This window comes from Osmia lignaria, chromosome 11 (assembly GCF_051020975.1).
Source record: "Osmia lignaria lignaria isolate PbOS001 chromosome 11, iyOsmLign1, whole genome shotgun sequence".
NCBI lineage: Eukaryota > Metazoa > Arthropoda > Insecta > Hymenoptera > Megachilidae > Osmia > Osmia lignaria.
The window spans coordinates 9823912-9841427 of record NC_135042.1 but is presented as its reverse complement, the minus strand read 5'-3'; the positions used below and the strand labels follow the sequence as shown (position 1 = coordinate 9841427).

General features: G+C 36.2%; 5 protein-coding genes across 11 annotated transcripts; 3 read left to right on the top strand and 2 right to left on the bottom strand.

Annotated features, from left to right (window-relative positions):
* The first annotated feature begins 221 nt into the window (after positions 1 to 221).
* Positions 222 to 4563, top strand: LOC117604184 (uncharacterized). Of its 4 annotated transcripts, none has more exons than XM_034324026.2 (4): positions 222 to 367; positions 1066 to 1372; positions 2268 to 2542; positions 2605 to 4563. In XM_034324026.2, the coding sequence occupies exons 2-4, from the start codon at positions 1290 to 1292 to the stop codon at positions 3192 to 3194; spliced, it is 948 nt and encodes a 315-aa protein (XP_034179917.1). In that variant the 5' UTR covers positions 222 to 367; positions 1066 to 1289; the 3' UTR covers positions 3195 to 4563. The 4 variants fall into 4 exon arrangements, with proteins under 4 accessions (XP_034179917.1, XP_034179918.1, XP_034179915.1 ...); XM_034324024.2 differs by having other exon boundaries at positions 270 to 483; XM_034324025.2 differs by having other exon boundaries at positions 270 to 578.
* Positions 4564 to 4667: 104 nt separating this feature from the next.
* CPF2 (cuticular protein CPF2) lies at positions 4668 to 7168 on the top strand. Of its 3 annotated transcripts, none has more exons than XM_076691103.1 (5): positions 4668 to 5057; positions 5145 to 5458; positions 5538 to 5579; positions 5831 to 6014; positions 6648 to 7168. In XM_076691103.1, the coding sequence occupies exons 2-5, from the start codon at positions 5315 to 5317 to the stop codon at positions 6797 to 6799; spliced, it is 522 nt and encodes a 173-aa protein (XP_076547218.1). In that variant the 5' UTR covers positions 4668 to 5057; positions 5145 to 5314; the 3' UTR covers positions 6800 to 7168. The 3 variants fall into 3 exon arrangements, with proteins under 3 accessions (XP_076547218.1, XP_076547217.1, XP_034179921.1); XM_076691102.1 differs by having other exon boundaries at positions 5831 to 6173; XM_034324030.2 differs by lacking the exon at positions 5145 to 5458 and having other exon boundaries at positions 5831 to 6173.
* On the bottom strand, positions 7136 to 7981 carry CPF1 (cuticular protein CPF1). Its single transcript, XM_034324033.2, has 2 exons — positions 7827 to 7981; positions 7136 to 7722 (listed from the first exon to the last, which is right to left on the bottom strand). Exons 1-2 carry the CDS (start codon positions 7836 to 7838, stop codon positions 7276 to 7278), a joined length of 459 nt encoding a protein of 152 aa, XP_034179924.1. The 5' UTR covers positions 7839 to 7981; the 3' UTR covers positions 7136 to 7275.
* Positions 7982 to 8787: 806 nt separating this feature from the next.
* LOC117604109 (galactoside 2-alpha-L-fucosyltransferase Sec1) lies at positions 8788 to 11392 on the top strand. Its single transcript, XM_034323870.2, has 3 exons — positions 8788 to 9293; positions 10014 to 10640; positions 10704 to 11392. Exons 2-3 carry the CDS (start codon positions 10177 to 10179, stop codon positions 11242 to 11244), a joined length of 1005 nt encoding a protein of 334 aa, XP_034179761.1. The 5' UTR covers positions 8788 to 9293; positions 10014 to 10176; the 3' UTR covers positions 11245 to 11392.
* Positions 11393 to 12231: 839 nt separating this feature from the next.
* Positions 12232 to 15624, bottom strand: Gas8 (Growth arrest specific protein 8). 2 transcript variants are annotated; one of them, XM_034323854.2, is made up of 8 exons: positions 15213 to 15623; positions 14936 to 15153; positions 14606 to 14867; positions 14275 to 14535; positions 14050 to 14217; positions 13887 to 13973; positions 13591 to 13800; positions 12232 to 13529 (listed from the first exon to the last, which is right to left on the bottom strand). In XM_034323854.2, exons 1-8 carry the CDS (start codon positions 15213 to 15215, stop codon positions 13314 to 13316), a joined length of 1425 nt encoding a protein of 474 aa, XP_034179745.2. In that variant the 5' UTR covers positions 15216 to 15623; the 3' UTR covers positions 12232 to 13313. The 2 variants fall into 2 exon arrangements, with proteins under 2 accessions (XP_034179745.2, XP_034179746.2); XM_034323855.2 differs by lacking the exon at positions 13887 to 13973 and having other exon boundaries at positions 12845 to 13529; positions 15213 to 15624.
* Between the last annotated feature and the right edge of the window lie 1892 nt (positions 15625 to 17516).

Genomic DNA, 17516 nt, shown 5'->3' with positions numbered 1-17516 from the left:
ATGCGGAACGCATCCTATTGTCTTGCGAGGGTGGCGTAAACTAGGGACACTAATTGATAATTTATGAGTTTATTCATTTGCAAATGCATTTGGCAATAAAATAGCTATCTTGTATGTATGTAGGCACATACATACGTAACGAATTGAAAGGATGTACATACATACACATACATACAAGAATGACGAGGATAAGTATAATTTTTATCGAATCACGTATCACCCTAGTTTCTTTCTTATTTTCCCTACGTCGTTCTAGTTCTTTTTAATTTTCCCGTAGGCACGAAATTTGGAGGAGGTGTTGTTCGTTTCTCTGACACAAGACGACGTAATGTAGTAGGTCGGAAATTTGTGTCGTCCATAGTAAATGGTAGGTGGTTGTGTCGTTTCGAAGTCACGGTATTACCATTTCCAAGGTCTTGTGAAAATATCGCAGTTATGGGGCTATTAATTGCGCGAAAATATTCGACGTATCGTAAAGATGGAGTGAGTAAATAATTAATCGATACACGTATTGTTCTTTTTAAAGAAGCTAGTGTTATTGTTTATGTTTCGATTGTGAAATTTAAACAACGCAATATGTAAGTATATTAGAATTTACTTGATAGGATTCTCAAAATAGTTGTTTTTTGTCGAAGCCATTTGTAACGCGAGATTAAATTATAATTTAACGATTGATAGGAACATAAGTACTTTGTACAGCTTTACTCTTTTTTGTTGTTGTTTGGATGTTGTTTGATCATTTTTTGTACATATTTACATGTACGATTTATCGCCAACAATGAACAAACATATTAATAAAAATTTCTTGTCGACAAGGAACAACAAAAGCTGGTTGTTAAGATCAATAGCTTCGAGGAAGAAGGAAAAGTCTCCGAAAATACGTATCACACAGGGAATATAATCCGGAATACAATGTAGAGGATTTAAAACTCGAACGAAAATCGTGTTTTTTTCCTCGTTTGAATTACACAGATCGTGTATTGTTAGGAAAATTAATGAAATCAGTTCCATATAATACATAAATGTGCACACTTGTCAACCTATCACGTTTTGTTGTTGTTTTAGGTCAGTAGAAGAACGTGCAGGTCGGTCTCCTAGGAAACGATTTCATTCCGGTCGATAGATTTTTGAACAACGATTTTCGGATAATTTTATTGACAATATTTCAACGTAATGCCTGGAAGTGTGATTTAGTTGAAGAAACAAGAAAAACCGAAAGGAAGAATAGGTGTTTAGCTGTTGTCATCGAACAGAACACAAACGAAAATAAACATTTGCGGAAACGTAATATGGGCTCCACGAGACAGCAAGATAGATTACTCAGCGGTGGAATATCTTTGCCACAATGGATGAAAGGGAGAGCTGACAACAGGTGTGTGTGTTGCACTATGAATTTTCCTCAACATTCAAGGACCATCTATAAAATTTCAATTTGTATCATTGCTTTTTGGTTTATTGTAAATCAACATCAACCGATTGCCAACAATGAAGGACAATCCTTCTAATTGACGGAGGAAATTTTATGTTCGTACAAACACTGAATATCATGAAAGTCTTTAGAAGCAGAAGAGAATTAAATACGTTGTACCATTTAATAACTCCTTTTTCTCCTTGTTTGTTTGCTTATTTTTATTCGAGATATATCTAAGAATGTATCTATATGTTTATTTAATATACACATAGAAAAAGTATTTATAGGCGAAATTTGGCCAATGCGAATAACGAGTTCGCGTGGCATGGGCATTGTGCCCGCTATTCTTAGAAACATGACTCTGTTGACGAGTGCACTCGTTCGTGATTCTGGTGCGGTGCAGTCTTTGTATCGTTGTTTCGCCATAGTTGCAACCTATCGGTTGATCAGTTAGTCCATTCGACAAACTTCTACCAACGTGTTTTCGTTTACGTAAATCAACACGTGTGCCCAGAAACGCGTTTTTGGCTGGCTGGCCGAGTATCTTCACGAACGTGAAGATGATCCATGGAACTATGCACCACCACAGAAGAGTACGTGCCGTCACGAAGAAATCTGTCAACAAGCATTAATCGAAAGATATTGGTCGGTAAATGGATCAACTATAATAATACAGTTAGGAAAGTTGTGTAACTTTTGGGTTCTAGATATACAGATGTATCATGTGAATCATGTGAATCATGTGATCGGTGTATTTTTCATTTCGTAACAAGCTGTGATGAGCTGTGGGTACCTTTAATTACTTTTTTTTCATCGGATTATTTTAACTTTTCTCCTTTTCCTCTGCTTTTTACAGATTCGATTTCGACGAGAGTACATTTAGCCCGCCATCTCACGACGATAGCTTTTTCTACATACGGTATCCAAAAACACAGAATCGGTTGGGTGGTTCGGAAGAATCTCGATCGATCGACGAGGTCCTCGCCGGACAAGCCGTCGCTTCATCGACGGCTCCTGTAACCGCAGAGAAAGATACACTTGTTGCCGATCAGAAAAAGAGTCAAGAAATCGATTTTAGCAAGCATCCTATAGCGTGTCAACCATTTGTACCATCTTCAACAACGAATAAAGGTAAGAATCAAGGGTCGCGTTACATATATCGTCTACTACCTATTTATTCGATAACATTTCAGATAGCGAGATCAGGTATGCGAAGAGTTTGTTGACTGAAAACGTCAAAGCAAAGTCCCAGGGTATAGACGATGGATTTCACGGCGAACCAGCCCTCTGTGGAAAATCGATCGTTCTTGTAGCCAGTCAGATGATGTCTAATAAATTTCATGAAACATTCACGGCCGAATCGGCCGGAAGTGAACTGAAGAGAGGGAGCAAATCGTTGCCGGTTACACCGATTGCTTCTCCTGCTCAGAGTCCCAACAGTTCGCCGAAGGCCCGTCGTCGCATAACATCCAATCGATATTTCACCGGTTCCTTCCTTCTCGATCGGGAGAAGTATCAAGGGGGTTCGATCTTGGCTTCGATATTAGGACAATCCAGAGAGATTGTTACTGCCAAGATCGAGGAAGAGGATGAGACGAACATGGAAATTCCTATGCCGTCGTCCAGAGCGCTCAGTCGAAAACGATCTATATCCTCGCAGAATCTGACCTACGTCGGAACCGATGAGAAATCAGCCGACAAAGCAACGATTTCTACCAACGCGATGCGATCAAAACCATCAGAATTAAGAGAAATGAATTTCTGGTCACCGACCTCGATGTAATACGCTACGCTATCTTGTCTTTTACGCTATCACTGATACGTTTATTCATTTCAGCTTGAAATTTGTTCGTCTAATAATAAAGAACAAATTAATAATAATAAATAATAATAACAATAATGATAATTATAACGTTGTATCGCAACAACAATGAATAATAATAATAGTAATAATAAGATTACATAGTTGTTTTACAGTTGTGTAAAATAATAGTTCAATAGATATTTGTTCGTAGTTCTACAGGGTGATCCTCTGGCTAGGGGACAGAAAGGAACTCCACGCTGGCACGTGACAATACGGACCTCTTTATGGTGTGGTCAAGGGGTCCATTGTCGCCAGTGTTCCTTTGTGTCCCCTAGCGAGAGGATCATCCTGTATAGGTTTATCGCGTTTCTGTCAAACAACTGTCACGTTTCTGCGTGTCTAGCCGTACGGATTGTCCTCGTTAGCGTGCGCTTGTACGAACGCAAGACCCGTACTTTCTTTGGTTCACGGTAGTCAACCAGTTAATACTTAACAGCAATATACATTCGATTAGGTAATGCATATTTGATTATATTAGTTCAATTATTTAAAAACAGCCATGCTTACGAGAAAGAGAGATAAGGAGTGGCGATTTCGATCGCTATAGCAATAGCCAATTGCATTGTTGCCGAATAGAACGATCTGTTTAACGTATCAGAGAATGAAACTAATCTGTTTTTTAGTTAAAGACGGAAGCTAAAAGTTACCTGCTACAAGAAGTACATAGTTCATCACTTTTAGTCAACTATTATTTCGTTTCACTTATTTCTAGCTGGAGTAACGAACAAAAGTAATAAGAAACAACTCTATATACCATATCATGTATGATATAAATATGTAAGGAAGCATTTCGAAGAATGTTGTTCGAAATGTTTACCATGCAAGCGAAAGTATTGTTAATAATATAGTAACGCGGACATTTTGGAAACATCGATATAGCGATGGTGATAATGACCGTGTAACGGTGGTTGTAAGCCGGGTGATTAACAATTAGTATCTGTTGAAGCATTACCGGTGGCCGTGTTAGTTGTTTGATCGTTAAAAAAAGCAACATCGACTGTCTTGTAATAACGAAAAATAGGGAAATTATTATTCGGAGACCTCGATATACCCTTGCGCGACATTCCTACACAGCTGGATCATGAAACTGAAAAGGAGAAAGTTGTAACACGATTATAAGGACGGCTAATTTAAATACATCTTATTGTTAGTGAAAACAATTCAATCTACGACAAGCTGTCGATCAGCTACAAAATGCTCCAAGCTATGAACAGTAGAAACTTTCGATTCACATATTGTATGGTATTTTATAGAAAGATAATAAATAAAAGCGATCTTCTACGCAAAATGTTTCACTTACTTTTAATCACTCGAATTGCCAGCGCATGTTATTCCATGTTCTCCATCTGGTACCACAACGGTGTTGGGTATCGAGCAACAAAAATTCATGTTAGTTCACTGGAAGAAAGAAGAAAGAGGAACAGATGAAAAAGCGGTACGATCACTGTGCCTCCGGGCATACTTCTCATTGTCAGAGAAATCTCCGAGTAGTTGGTCATGTTCGTACTGTTACACTTTGCCAATGTCAATTGCGTAACTGTTGCGGGCAACGATAGGCCGATTACGTTCCCATTCACTTTGGTTTAACGTTGTTTCGCTAACCTTCTCTCTTCTGCTTTTTTTTTTCTTGCTGTCTGCTTTTCTTTCGACTCGTCTCGTCACAGGTTGAAGCTGAACCAATCTACGTGTCTCTGAAAGCAAATAGTTCAAAGATGTTAGAATTTTTTCACTCGTTCAAAGGGAATCGTATTGTTACCATCGTAATAATTAGTAATTAATTAGGTAAGTATACCATGTTCCATGAACAGTCTGCATTCATAACATATTCGTTGCGCGATTCTGCACGATACTAACTCGTAATTCTATAAGATGGCTTGATAGCGAGACGTATCGGTTGCGATTCGAGATACTCTTAGATTGGCCAATTGCACGAATATCTATCCGTCTTGTGCACTAATATCCATCGCTATACAACGATAGCAAACGTTCTGCAATCCTGTATAGACGCAGACTGGGTATCGAGTACGCTTCAGTTTCATATGCACTCATATGCATACACGCATGCATTTTCGCAATATTGGCCGGTTGTAAACCATCTATACAATACGGCTGCCTTTGGTCACTCGGATACTCGATATCAAGTTTTCGGGGAAAAAATGCTTCTATCCGTGTATCCACCAAGGGTAGGTTTACTAGATCTTAGGTATAAATAGGCTGGCACATTAACGATAAGCATTCAATTCATTCGTTGCTTTTGCACAGCAAGGAAAGAAGCAATACTCTACCTGCATCAACATGTTTAGGGTGAGTAAACGCTTGAAAAACATTTGGGTCGTGTTTTTCATTATTTAAGTACCTACATACTAATTTTCTCGCAAAGAGTAATAGACACGACACTTAGAAGCGAAATAACCGAAGGTTAATCTCAAAAGGGGGTTGCGCGCGGTCGGGGTATGACTGTTTGCTGAAGGAAAGACAATGGGAAACAAAGGGAAAAGGGACAGGAAGAAAATAGAGAATGGAAAATAAAATAATGATCTTTCGTTTTGTTACAGTTCTTGGTAATCTGCGGTTGCTTGCTGGCAGTCGGGCAGGCTGGAGTAATCGGTGGTGGTTTGCTCGCAACCGCGCCTACAGCGCTTGCTGTGCAGCCAGCAGCAGCGGCGGCAGCCCTTCCTTTGAACGCAGCCGCGGTCGCGGTACCAACGATTACAACATCCACCTCTAACGTGATAAGGGGTATCGGTAACTTAGGTGCCATATCGTCCTACTCGAAGAGTGTAGATACGCCATTCAGTAGCGTCAGGAAAGCGGACGTGCGCGTTAACAATCCTGGAATCGTGACGGCGACCGCTGTGCCCGCCCCAGTAGTCGCGGTCGCTAATAGCGCTGTTGCAGGTACCTGATAGCTGGGTGCCAATTGACAATTTCTAATATTCCCCTGTAACCTCTATTTTATCGTTAGGGTACCTACTTTTTTTCTCATTTTCTTTACACCCACGATGTCAAGACGACGCAACATAAATATGTGCATACGGTCGAGCATCCGAAAGATCGGGCGCTTGGCAATCGCTTGCCGACACGCTTCCTCTCTACTCATTAGAACCGATATTATTAGTCCGCTTTTCTTATATTTCTTTTTCTTCCTATCATTCCAATTTTGTCACTTTTTCTACTCTTTACACTTTTCTGTTCTTCTTTCTTTTCTTTAGTATCGTTACCGTTCTACTTACTTGTCGTTAAACAATCCGCGTTCCGTTCAACGCGACACATTTTTTGCATCTGTATCGGTTCTGTTTTCGATCAAACATTTACGCCGATCTAAAACGATTCACGTTAATTTATCATAATGTATCGATTACATGTTTTCAGCTCCTGTGGCTACTGCTGCCCTTGCTGCACCTGCCCTGCTCGCCCCTGGACTGGCCACCGCGATCGCCCCGACCATCGCCACCGGCATTGCCGGTCCTTTGGGACTCAATGGATTGGCTTTGAACGGCTTGGGAGCTGTCAAGGTTCTCTAAGGTCCATATGCGAACAAAATTACGTGGACTGTCGTGAAAGATTCGACGAAAATTCGATTCTTTACCGATGTCGACTGCACCTTCTTAACGTTCTTACCCTCGATAAATTTGCACCGTTTCGGCGCAAACGATCTACATGTCACAGAATGTAATAACGGAGCATCGAATAAACGTAAAATCGTTACGATAAACAAAGTCCTTATTCTATCTATCGTTCGCTGTTTCCCATCCACCGTTGGATTCAACGAATCTGATAAGAGGCAACGAGGAATGGAAAAAGGATAGATGGGACAATTTGGAATTGGAAGCGAAGCGGAGCAATTAACACGTTTTCGATTCAGTTAGATTTGTTGTATTTAATAAATAAAAATAGAAAATGTATCAGGTATAGAAATACAGGTTGGTTTTCGTGGTGGAAATACATTGTCAAAGGGTTGTCACATCGTGTCGATTCAAAAGACGAGATGATAGTCGAATTACCAGGAATAGGAGACACCGATGGGGCTACTGTATGCCATGTGCGAAACAGCAACTGCTGGAGAATATGCGACACCAAGGAGCTGGTTTGGTTGAGCGGCGAGTGGGGCTGCGGCTGCCAGGGGTGCTGCGTGGGTAGCATAAGCCAAGGGAGCGGCTTGGGCAGCGTAAGCCAACGGGGCGGCGTGGGCAGCGTAAGCCAACGGGGCGGTGTGAGCGTAAATTGCCGGGTTTGTTACACGAATGTCGGATTTGCTAGAGCTCGAAAACGGTGTGGAAATTGTTTTCGATTGGGTTGCAATCTGTGCCAAATTTCCCGAGCTACGAAGTATGTTGTCCGACGTGGATGTCAAAGCCGCGGTGGTCAAAGTGTATTGTCCAGCGGCGGGCACTGGTGCTAAGATGCCGGCATTGCACAATGCCAAAGCGCAAGCGAGTATTACGATCTGCATGTAACAAAAAGAAACAAAATTAGAAGAATTTAACGAGCACAGCTTGACGATTCGATCGGTGCGAATCAAGCTGTTACTTTTGATCACTTAATGCTTACCTTGGAGAACATAGTGAATCGATGGATTGGTTTGCTGGCTCGATTGCTCCTGGACAATGTACGAAAGCAAATGCGTGTCGATCGTTTCGTAGCCGAAATCTTATATAGGCCGAAACACTAAGCGAGCGTGATGGACATTCCGCTGAATCAGGTGGGGTACAAGGGCGTGTTTCGATCGGAGACCGAAAAACTTTCGCCGTAACATCATACACGCAATCGTTTGTCCGCTTTTCTCCGCCACGCCCGATCCCCTTTTCTTTTTTTTCTTCCTCCCAACAAAATCGCCAACTTATTCCCTCCGACCTTGGACTAAAAATCCAAAACCGTCGCAACAGCAACTGGTTCGGTTGTGGAAAAAGAACACCACAAGATCCGCGTTTACTCTGTTCTCATGTATCCCCCTCTTGCCAAATTTCTTGGCTGGAGTACACTGATGAAAATGATAACGTACTATTTAACCAGCCGTTGCTCTCGCTTTCGAAATCTCATGTATATGCATACATCCTACGTTTATTTCATCTATATCGTATTTCTAATCGGAAATGGGAAAGTTTTTCAATTTTATACCACCGCGCCGTTTAAAATTGAAAACGCTATGCCAGTCATTTCTTAAAAGTTATCACTAAAGCTAAAAGAACAAAACAGTGATCCTCTCTGGTTAATACCTACATATTTATGTAGTTAGAGTAATATATACGATCTTCGAATTCATATCATTACGCGTTCAAGACAGAAATCTGTTACAAAGGCCTTTCCGACGAGTTTATTAGCAAATTTTGGGACAAATCGTTTTCTTGAAATATTTTAAATAGGCCGCTACAAAACGGTACCACTGGTACCATCAAGCGACAAACGAAAGAACTAATGGAGCCGAAAATGAGTTTATCGTTCTGAACCATAGAGGGCACAACCGAACAGTGACGAAAATGAGGTTTTGGGAAAGGTCGATATTTCAGTTGGGATTTTGTGACCAGAGAATAAACCTGATCGGGACTCTAGCGGGCTAGATTTTCAGAAACCAAACATTAAAAGTTTAGCCAACAACACGCCAATCTATAAACCTCGTATTATCCAGGAGGTGACGGTTTCCGATGACGTCATTTATCGGGACAACATCCCTCGTTCCAAGGATATCAGTACAGTCTGAACAGTCTGAACTGATTTGGAGGAACGGTCTTTAAGTGTTTAGCTGTTTTCTCGAATCAATTCGTCGTAGAGAAATATTATATTCAGAGCATTATAACACGGAAAATAAATATGTTATAATCATTTGTGGTGAAGAACTAACGTTTGTAAGAAAAAGAAAAAAATACAAAGCATCTCGTGGATACGCAACAAGCGTCAATGCGCGAGATACACATCGATTTCACCGGGAAAACATGAGTGACGGAAAGAATACAGTGAACAATGTAAGCTCCATGGATAGTAATGGGCTTCGAGTGCAATATCAATATTTTTTTAGGACAGGTGAGTATTGAAACATTGTTACTTACATGTAATAATATAATTTGATTCGAGCATCGAACTTAATTCAATCGTTGGTCATAATAAGAAGCTCAAACGTATTCTCTTCTTAATGTATTTATATATCATCCTTTTAAGAATTTTTTTGACGATTAAATGTAAGTAATTGAAAATATTAATTTTATGTTCACCGTTTTAGGTTTTTTTAAATACATTTTAAGTGTTTTGTATAGTTATGCAAATAGTAAATAATTCTCTTGTATATATCAAGATTCATATAATATCTAATAATCACCACCTGTTACTATCATACAGTATCATATATAAAGTGTAATATAATTTCATTAGGTTTAAAATAAACAAATGCAACTTTAATTCACATATATTATGCTTTGTACAATAAAACCTTGCTGAATTAGTTGCTTTGAAATAACTACATATTAGGCCATGTCCTTTTTCACTGTCTGACCCATGAAAATATACTTATTGCTTAGTATTATCAATTAATTTTCATCTTGATTAAAAATGATTAACATTCTGTTGATAAAAATGACATATTTTATTGTATTTTTATTATTTTTAGTAAAAAATAAACAGTCTTCCTTAGTACATTTTTTTCAATTAGTTCTATTATTCTCATTAGTCACACATCCCATATCCTGCTATCATCTACAGTTAAAAAAACATGTACTGTTCAATATAAATAATATTATCGTTATAAAGATGTACGACGGAAAACAAAGGACATGGCACACCTGTAGATATGAAATGCCGGACTAGTGGAAATTGAAGAGTAGAAAATAATAAGCAGAAGGCTGTAGTGCAGAAGCTAGAGAAAGAATTGATCAGTACTTAGTACCATACCACGCAGGAGTAAATAAGGATAATGAGTCACGCTCAGCAGCATGTACTTGCAAGCGCAATAGTTTTGGCTCTAATAGTGGTTGTTGGTATCCATGTCTTCCTGTTTCCCATGTACACATCCAACCCACCAGCACGCCATGTAAAGATTTCAACGTATGAACAAGCTCTTTGTCGTACCACGTTAAAGAATATCAGAGTACCACCGGAATGGAGAAACCCTTGTCCTAAATATGGAATAGTTTCTGCTGTCCAAGGTGGTAGGCTTGGAAATCAAATTTGGGAATATGCTTCTGTATGGGCTACTGCTAGAAGAACTGGTTTAGAGCCATTCATGCCACGTTGCATATTGAAAACTCTTGAGGAATACTTTGAAAATCTTAGCATTCCACCGCTCAGTTACATTGGATGGTGCAGTTTAGATGTTAGTCAAGTTGTTAATTCTCTTGGGCAATGGAACAGCACAGAGCAAAACATTATCATACCGAGGTAAACATTCCTATTTCATTTGTTTTAGTTTATATTGTGCATTACAAATGTTTCTGTTGACAGACATGCAGCTTACTGGTCTCTAATCTTGGTGTGGTTGGATGATGTACGAAGAGAATTTACATTTAAGCCAAATTTAAGAGCTTACGCAGAAAGGGTATTGAAAGAAGTAGCAGAAGAATTTTATTTGTCTGAACCAACATTTGTAAGCATACATGTACGAAGAACCGATTATGTAGACTATCTATGGCAGAAGTTGAAAATTAGGCCAGCACCTGTTAGCTATTATTTTGCAGCAATGGATTACTTCGTCGGCAAGTATAATAATGTAGTATTTGTAGTAACTAGTGATAATATAGTTTGGTGTAAGTATAATTTATATAGTAAACGACATAGAATCAAATTCGTATCCGATGTGGATGCAAAAGGTCCGGGCAAAGATCTTGCAGTTTTATCAGCATGTAATCACAGTATTATAGACTATGGTACATACGGTTCGTTTGGCGCTATCTTGGCCGCGGGTGAAACTGTAGTATACAATGTAACGACATACTTTTCGACGTTGATTGCCGAAGTTTTGCCAAACTGGAGAATAATGAGTTAAACAAAAATCAAAAAGAGAGAAAACACATTTTATATATACTTTATTCAAAATATTTTTTATACCAAATCAAACAATGATTTTGTTCAATTTTCGAACGCGAGAATTATATTCACTATTACTTCAAAATTAAAACTGCTCAACAATTAAATTTTTTATACTATCTTTTATTAGAAAAAAACATTCATTTATTACTAACTTTTGCAAAATTAACATTTCTTAAAATATTTTATTTGTTATTTCGATATACACACAGTACATCATTAAGATGTTTATTATGTCGTTATATCTCTTCAAAAATTGTTAAAACAGAAAAAAAAACTAAATGAAAGTGTAGCATTATAATCACAAAATTTATATCAAAATAATATAAGTATGATGCTGATAAATTGCTTAGAAACAGTGTGCATAAGTTTTCACTCGATTATAGCACTGTTAGATAAAATTTATAAACCAGTGCACCTTTGATGGTAGTAAGAGAATTAAAATATTTTAAAGAGTATATAGAAACCTAATATAGTAGAAGAATACAACGGAACAATGGACCACTAATGTCTAAAATTAAAACAGATGCTTATTTTTTTTACTATTGTAATTCGTATTCATGAGGCCAAGAAAAACTGAATAGATTCGATATTCTTTTAACATAATGAACCAATGAACTGAGCCTAATTTAAAAATTCACAAGAAAGCTTTACAGTGGTCGGAATTAAATACGAAAATCTTTTGATGGGCATATTATTTTTAAAATCATGATTACACAATAATCGGGAAACAAAAGTAGTTAAATTAAAATGTATTATTATACGTTGAATTCGTCTTTCATATAAAGTTACAATCGAACTTGCAGATATAGAAAAGAAATATAGTAACAACCTATATAACTCTTATAATGTACAATGATTTTAACTGTGATTCTATTTCTTATTGTGCCAAATTCTTAATATACATATAAAAAAAGAATATATATATATGAATATAATAAACATATATGTGTGTACGAATAATACACAATTTATACGCGTGTATGCAGTATCGAACATGGTAGGCTTCTCTAGAGAAAATGCCATTACAGGGGAAGCAGAAATTCTCAAAACCCCAATTTTGACGATATTAATATTTAAAGTTATTTAGAAAACAAAATTATGTAATTTTTAATTATTAAATATAATAAAATTTGATATATAACTGAAAAGTATGAATAACAAAGTAAATACTAATTCAAATTTTCCCGCGTGGGGGAATGCTCGTGGGCCGTCACAGGTCTATATATACAAGGCCCCCCACTATACAATGTCAGTCTCCTCGGAACCGTCCGAGAGGATGGCCGAGATCCTGGAGAAGGGGATCCTTACGGTAAGGCCCATCCACCCCGGAAATTCACGGGGGAGGGGGTATCGCCATTTTTCGTGGGTAAGCCTACCATGCTCGATGCTGTACACACACATATATAATAAAATTGTATCTATACAAGGTATTATATAATGTTTTCAAACTTAAAAAAATAAGTTATTTCCTCAAACAACAGCTTAAATATTTCTGAAACCAACAAAATCAATAGAAAGGTACTTTACATAAGCCAGCCTATATGTGTTTCAACTTCATTAACCATGTGACCTGATATATTCGATTTATAATATTTTATAAATTAGATTAGTAGATGTGTCTATGTCTGTATGTTAATATATATATATAAAGGCATTTTCAATATAATTGTGCCTGTTAGTTGTTAAATATTAACAAATATGATATAAAAATGATTAATAAGATGTGATAGAAAAATGGTATCTATTCATAACTTAAATAAATAATGAAATTACAAATCAAATACAAACATACAACTATCAGGCATCAATATGATCTACTCTGTACATTCTGTGATAATTTTATGTAATTTCTAAGGAAGAAAAATAAAACAGATGCACTGGAATCACGTGTTTCACAAAATAAAGATATTCTGCATCTTGTTTCACTAATACTAAAAATACACTTATTAATGGATCGAAAATATATATATATATACAGAGTAATTAAAATATTGAGTACAAATCAGTTTGTTGAAATCTTATAGACTAGCGATTTGCGGTAACAAGACCAGCTGGTCCTGTGCCCAATTTTGTAGTTATTCCTTTTATTTTCAACGGTTGAAAGCCAAGTTCACTTTTTGGAATGCCATATTCTTGTAACTTAGCTTCATATGTTCGAAGCAAATCATCATGCGCTTTACAAACCTTTGCTAGTTCATACTGAAGATCTTGTATCGCGCTATTTTTTCTGTTTAACATATTCTGTCGAAAAAAGAGCAAGTTAAATGAATGTAGAAAAGAAAGAAGCATTAATATTACGTACTTCTAGTTTCTTATTAACATTGGCAACAGCCATTGGATCTAACTGAGCAGCAGCAAGCACTTCGCTGATCTGTACTTCACGTTGTTCTAACAAATCCGATAACTTTTCAAGTTTCTTCTCTAGGAGAACGTTTTTCAATCCTGTCTTTTGTTGAAGCTCAAGTATGGCTGAGACAAATCTTGAATGCAATTCATCTCTTTCGGATTGACACTAAACCATAAAATTTTAAGTTTCAATGAAAATGAAAAAGAAAATCTTTCCACTTAAATACAAAAATGGATTCATTGTTAGTATACTTTTTCAAAACGTAATTCTAGTACTTCATTTTCCCATTTTAAATTTTCGAAATCTTTCGAAGTTAGTGCTAATCTCTTTTTAATGCTCTGAAAGTATTAAAGATAACAGCTTTAGAAAATATTAATAATGATTTTGTGTGAATAAAAAACTGTTGTTACTAACTGCTAAGCTTTGTTTATCTTTTTCGTAATTTGCAAGTTGATGAGTTAAATGTGCTAAGGTTTCTTCCTGAGATTTTAACTCTGCAAAATATTTTTTATTCTCAGCTGTCAATTCCCGTACTTGTTTTTTCATCCGTTCTTCATTGCTTCTCATTACTTCCATTTGTTCCTGTAAAATTGATAGTATCATAAAATTAATGACTTTATCCTTTTTTATTAATCATACCTTCATACTCTTTATCAGAGACAAATTGTTAAGGGTAATATCATTATAATAAGTTTTCATTTCTGCAAATGCGGTTTCATGATTCTTGATTAAATTTGCAATTTGTGTATTTTTTCTCTCTTCTATTTCAGTTATTTCCATACGATGTTTTAAAGTAAGAGATTCATACTGATTGGCTAACTTCTGTTCATATTTTTGTTCCATCTCTATAGCTTCAGTTTCAAATTGTTTTATCAGTTTGTCTGTTTCCTCTGCATTTTTCTAAATAATAAATTTTCATTTATATAAATGGATTGATTCTAATAATTAAAATATGGCATTTCTTCCATACCAATTTCAAAGCACGTATTTCATTCACATGTGCTAAATCTTGTTCTTTTTGTAGTCTCTTTAATTCCAACTTATCTTTGATTAATTCATTTTCTTGGAGAACATGGTCATCTTGTGCTATTTTAAGTGCAACCATGTGATCTGCTTTAGTTTCTGATAAACTTGTCTGATGTTCATACATTAAATGTTTCACTTTCTGTTTGTACAATTTAAGTTCCGCTTCATGTTTCTCTGCAAATTCTTCTTTTTCACGTTCTTTATTCCTTCATAAAGGATATACATTAGTTGAATTTTCAATTAAATGTTCTAGATAAATGTGTTGGAATGATACCTGATAGTTGCACGTGCTTCATCTAACTGGCGTCTTGTAATTTCCCAAAAAGTTCTAAGTTTATCTCTTTCCAGTTGAAAAAAATTTCGTTCTTCCCTTTCACGTTCCATTTCTTCAAGTATCCTATGTGCATAAATTTCCAGCTGCTCTCTGTTCATTTTTGTTGTGTCTACTCCATCTACCGTAGCAGGTGCTTTTGCTTTTGCTTTTTTGGGTCCCTATAAAATTTCAGTGTAAGAAACTCGATAAGTTTTTGATAAAACATTCAAAAACTTACCATTTTTACAAAATGTTAATATCAGAAGAATAATAAAATATCACAAAAATTGATATCAGTTGCAATTTCAGTGATTAAAAATAAAAATTTAGCGAAACAAGTTACAAATGAAGATGATATAAACTATCACTGTAAAACACTGATATTTTTATTTTATAACTTCACTGACAAGTAATATAAACGTAATTGCAAAATCGTTATGTGACTTCAAAGTGAAGTTACTGTGTTTTGACAGAACAGTTGCTAAGTAACAGAGACTCGCAGGAAATATGTAAAATACATGATATAGTATACAGGGTATATACCACATTTTTTTATATAATAACATTTAACAATGTTTCTCTTATATAATTTTGAAAATAATTAAGGTGCTACTAGTTCACCCTGTATAATACTATAAAATGTAAAATACTTTATTTCTTAATAACGTTATTACATTATTATAAATCTTATATATAAAAAATGCAATAAAACACAGTAAATGCATGCAAAGGGTCTAGCCGTATAAGCATAGTGAATCGGCCCCAGTAACAATTTCGGTTGATATTGATATCACATATTGCTTTTTGCCTAAACAACAATTGTGTGCAATTTCAACCCCCTACCCCCTCTGATAAGGGAGATATGAGGGTAAAACCCAAAACCTTTACCATTTTTTTTCTCGGAAACTATTTAAGATATTTGATCACGTTAAAGTGCAAATAGTAGGTATTCATTAGTTGTATATCATATTTTTTTTTCAAAATTTTTATTCGATGATTAAGGGTTGAAAATTAATAAATAAATCTTTGAAAATGATTTTTATAAACAATCCCTTGGATGACACCCACCGAAAAAATTAAGAATAATCCTTTACTATTTAACTATTATCTATAAAAATTTCAAGAGTGTCGGATTGGTACATCATAGTTAAAAATAAATAAAACCAATGCAACGCCCTTTCATAAGGCAAAGCCGGCCTGAACGTTAGAGGCGCTCAACCTAACCGACCTACAGGGGAATACGTAGCGCCGACCCGCCACGTTTCTCGTACCAGAAACAGCTCTCAGAAAAGTATGAGCTCTTCTTTCCCTAAACTGTGTGTTAATTAACAGTCATTTATTTAAATAATATATTAACAATTTAAATTTTTTAATTAAGTTTTCTGGTCTTAATTTTTAACGTCCGTGTTTTCACGGTGTTTCTCGTTTTAAGTATGTGGGAGCCCTAAAAAGAGCTGATTATGTTGTACGTTACAAATGGCACCCTTATATAAATGCAACTAAGGTGTTCCTCGTTTTAAGTATGTGGGAGCCCTGAAAAGGGCTGATTATTAAGCCCTAAAAAGAGCTGATTGTGTTATGTATTGTCAGGTTGAAGTATATGATTTGAAACAGAAAACACAAAAACTTTTTTTAAAAAAACACGCTTGTAAATAAATTTTAATCTTCGTCGCTATTTTCATCAATAACTGGAATAATGTTAGTTTTGTCAAATAAGTGAGTTAAAATTTCGGACGGTTTAACTATTCTGGATTTATAACGCGCATGGGATAAATAATAAATGATCGCGACGACGTGGGAGCAACAACCTACCGTTCTGTTACCATTCGGACAATCGCATGCATATTGGTTTATACCCGCGTAACTATTTACGTTTGATTTGTATTCTATGTAACAATTGTAAGTTTTACCGTTTATATGTCGCGACCGAACCTTCATTTTTATAATGTTATTGTTTTGTTGTAAATATTGTACATTTAACGCGTCATGTTCGTCCAATAATTCCGCAAGATAACGTTTTTACCGCGAGATTTTAAAGTTTGGAAATTCTATCCAATTAACGACTCCTCTATATTCGGCAACAAGAGGGAACAAGACAGTGGACACTAAAATCATGGACTCAGGATCGTACGCTTTACCCTTTATGATGCGTCTATTTACACGCCAATTTAGGCTCCGTGATTGCGTAAAAAAGTATCAGGGCATATAAACCGCATTGGAAAATACACCATTTGTACCATAAAACGCGCTTAACTCTTTTCTGGACACCCATATACTTAAAACGAAGGTCACCTTAATTGCAGCCATTTCCAGGTAGTACTGGTACGCTATAATATAATTAACCCTTTTCAGGGCGACCATATACTTAAAACGAGGAAAATCTTAGTTACAACTATTCACAGGTACCAGCTACAATTTAATTAAAAGTAATACGTACGTGAAAAGGTAAAGACGGAAATAGTTATAGAAGTCTATGTTCTTTACAGCGTTGAATAGAATGATATTGCATTTATAACTGTGATACCTTCTTTGACTATTAAAA